The 1,515-nt window shown below is 45.0% G+C and overlaps 1 protein-coding gene across 1 annotated transcript; it reads left to right on the top strand.

Annotated features, from left to right (window-relative positions):
- Positions 1–349: 349 nt before the first annotated feature.
- Positions 350–1,094, top strand: ASPGLDRAFT_40826 (uncharacterized protein; the record flags this gene model as incomplete). Its single annotated transcript, XM_022545279.1, has 2 exons — positions 350–557; positions 889–1,094. The coding sequence occupies 2 exons, from the start codon at positions 350–352 to the stop codon at positions 1,092–1,094; spliced, it is 414 nt and encodes a 137-aa protein (XP_022395110.1).
- Positions 1,095–1,515: the final 421 nt, after the last annotated feature.

The raw sequence follows: 1,515 nt of genomic DNA, 5'->3' as shown, positions 1-1,515 counted from the left end.
AACAGGGCTTCCCGTCCGCTCAGCCGTACTTAAGCCACACGCCGGCCGGTTAGTAGTTGGGTGGGTGACCACCAGCGAATCCCGGCTGTTGTATGTTTTTCTTTTTTTTTCTTTTTTTCTTTGCTGCGAGCTCGTGTAGCGAGTGATTTTGTATTTGAATCAGCCTCCATGGCCGAACCCCGACTACCACATTTAAGTACGTCTTAAGAGTGGCACAGCGAAGCCGCAAAATCCGCGCCAAACCGCGCCGAATGCAACTCTAGGCATTGTCAAGTAGACTTTGGATGCGATTGCATTCGGTGGAATCATCTCTATCATTGGCTTCCTTTCCCAGGCTCCACAGAATGAGATGCTGCATGTCGCGATTCTTGCTTTTGGAAAGGGTGCGGTCGTTTGCGGTATCATGATCAGTTCAAAGCAACAGTTACAGGAAGCTGTTACCTTCATTGGTGCTCGCAACCTAGATATCCCGGTGGAGAGAGCCTTCGAATTCTCTTGTGATCAGGTTGTGGAGGCGCTTAGCTACATGGCCAGTGGCCAGCATATCGACAAGATCTGTATTGTATTTTGATTTTGAAATAAATATACCGAGTTAGTATTGTCGTATCTTAGATAGCTCCAATATGTAGCGGCATCAGAATCGAGTACGTTCTGCACATATCCTTTACTATGATCAAATGAGATCGATCATTGGCCGAATCGCCTATACTTTCCCATACAATGCACGAACGATGTGATTTACAAGTTCGCCCGCAAGACTTGACAAAAGTGATCAAGATTTAAGCGACATATCTTTTTATGTTACAATTACAATGATAATCCCATACTGCTCTCCATCAATGGCTCAATTGGATGAGGTCAATTTCTTTCGCGGCTGGCCTTCTCCAGACCTCTTACCAGCTAAGCATTTGAAAGCTGCAGTTGATGCGCTGTCCAATGCAGCCATTTCAGCCGAAGGATTTGGCTACGGACTCGATGAAGACTACCAGCCGCTGAGAGGACACATTGCTAGGTGGCTTACTGACGCTTATGTTCCGGCACAGCCTATCCAGTCCAGTCGTATGTGCATCACCGGCGGTGCTAGTCAGAATTAAGCATGCATCCTACAGGTACTCACGGACCCGATCCACACAAAACATGTATGGCTTGTCAATCTGACGTATCATCTGGAATATGATAGTGAAAGTAATTGCTTCTTTGAATAGGCTCAGCTATTTGTAAACGAGCGGAATATTTGCTTAAACTGGAAAATACTAACAAATTCATCCACAACGCGAATGGTCAAGTCAAATCTCAACAACACAACAATAAAATTTCCAACAATCGAAAGCAAATTGACATATTACTTTATCTGACAATCAACAACCTCAAAGCCACTGACCAACAATATGAAATCTTAGATCTTGCCGGAGACCAACATTGCATTCTTCCGCACCTTGAATCTTCATCTCTCCCTATGCTGAAAGCTCACGGCTCGAAAGATTTAGCGAAATCGCTAGAATTGCAGACTGCACC

Source organism: Aspergillus glaucus (genome assembly GCF_001890805.1).
Source record: "Aspergillus glaucus CBS 516.65 unplaced genomic scaffold ASPGLscaffold_76, whole genome shotgun sequence".
NCBI lineage: Eukaryota > Fungi > Ascomycota > Eurotiomycetes > Eurotiales > Aspergillaceae > Aspergillus > Aspergillus glaucus.
The sequence above is the reverse complement of the archived record's forward strand: the minus strand, read 5'-3'. Positions and strand labels throughout refer to the sequence as shown.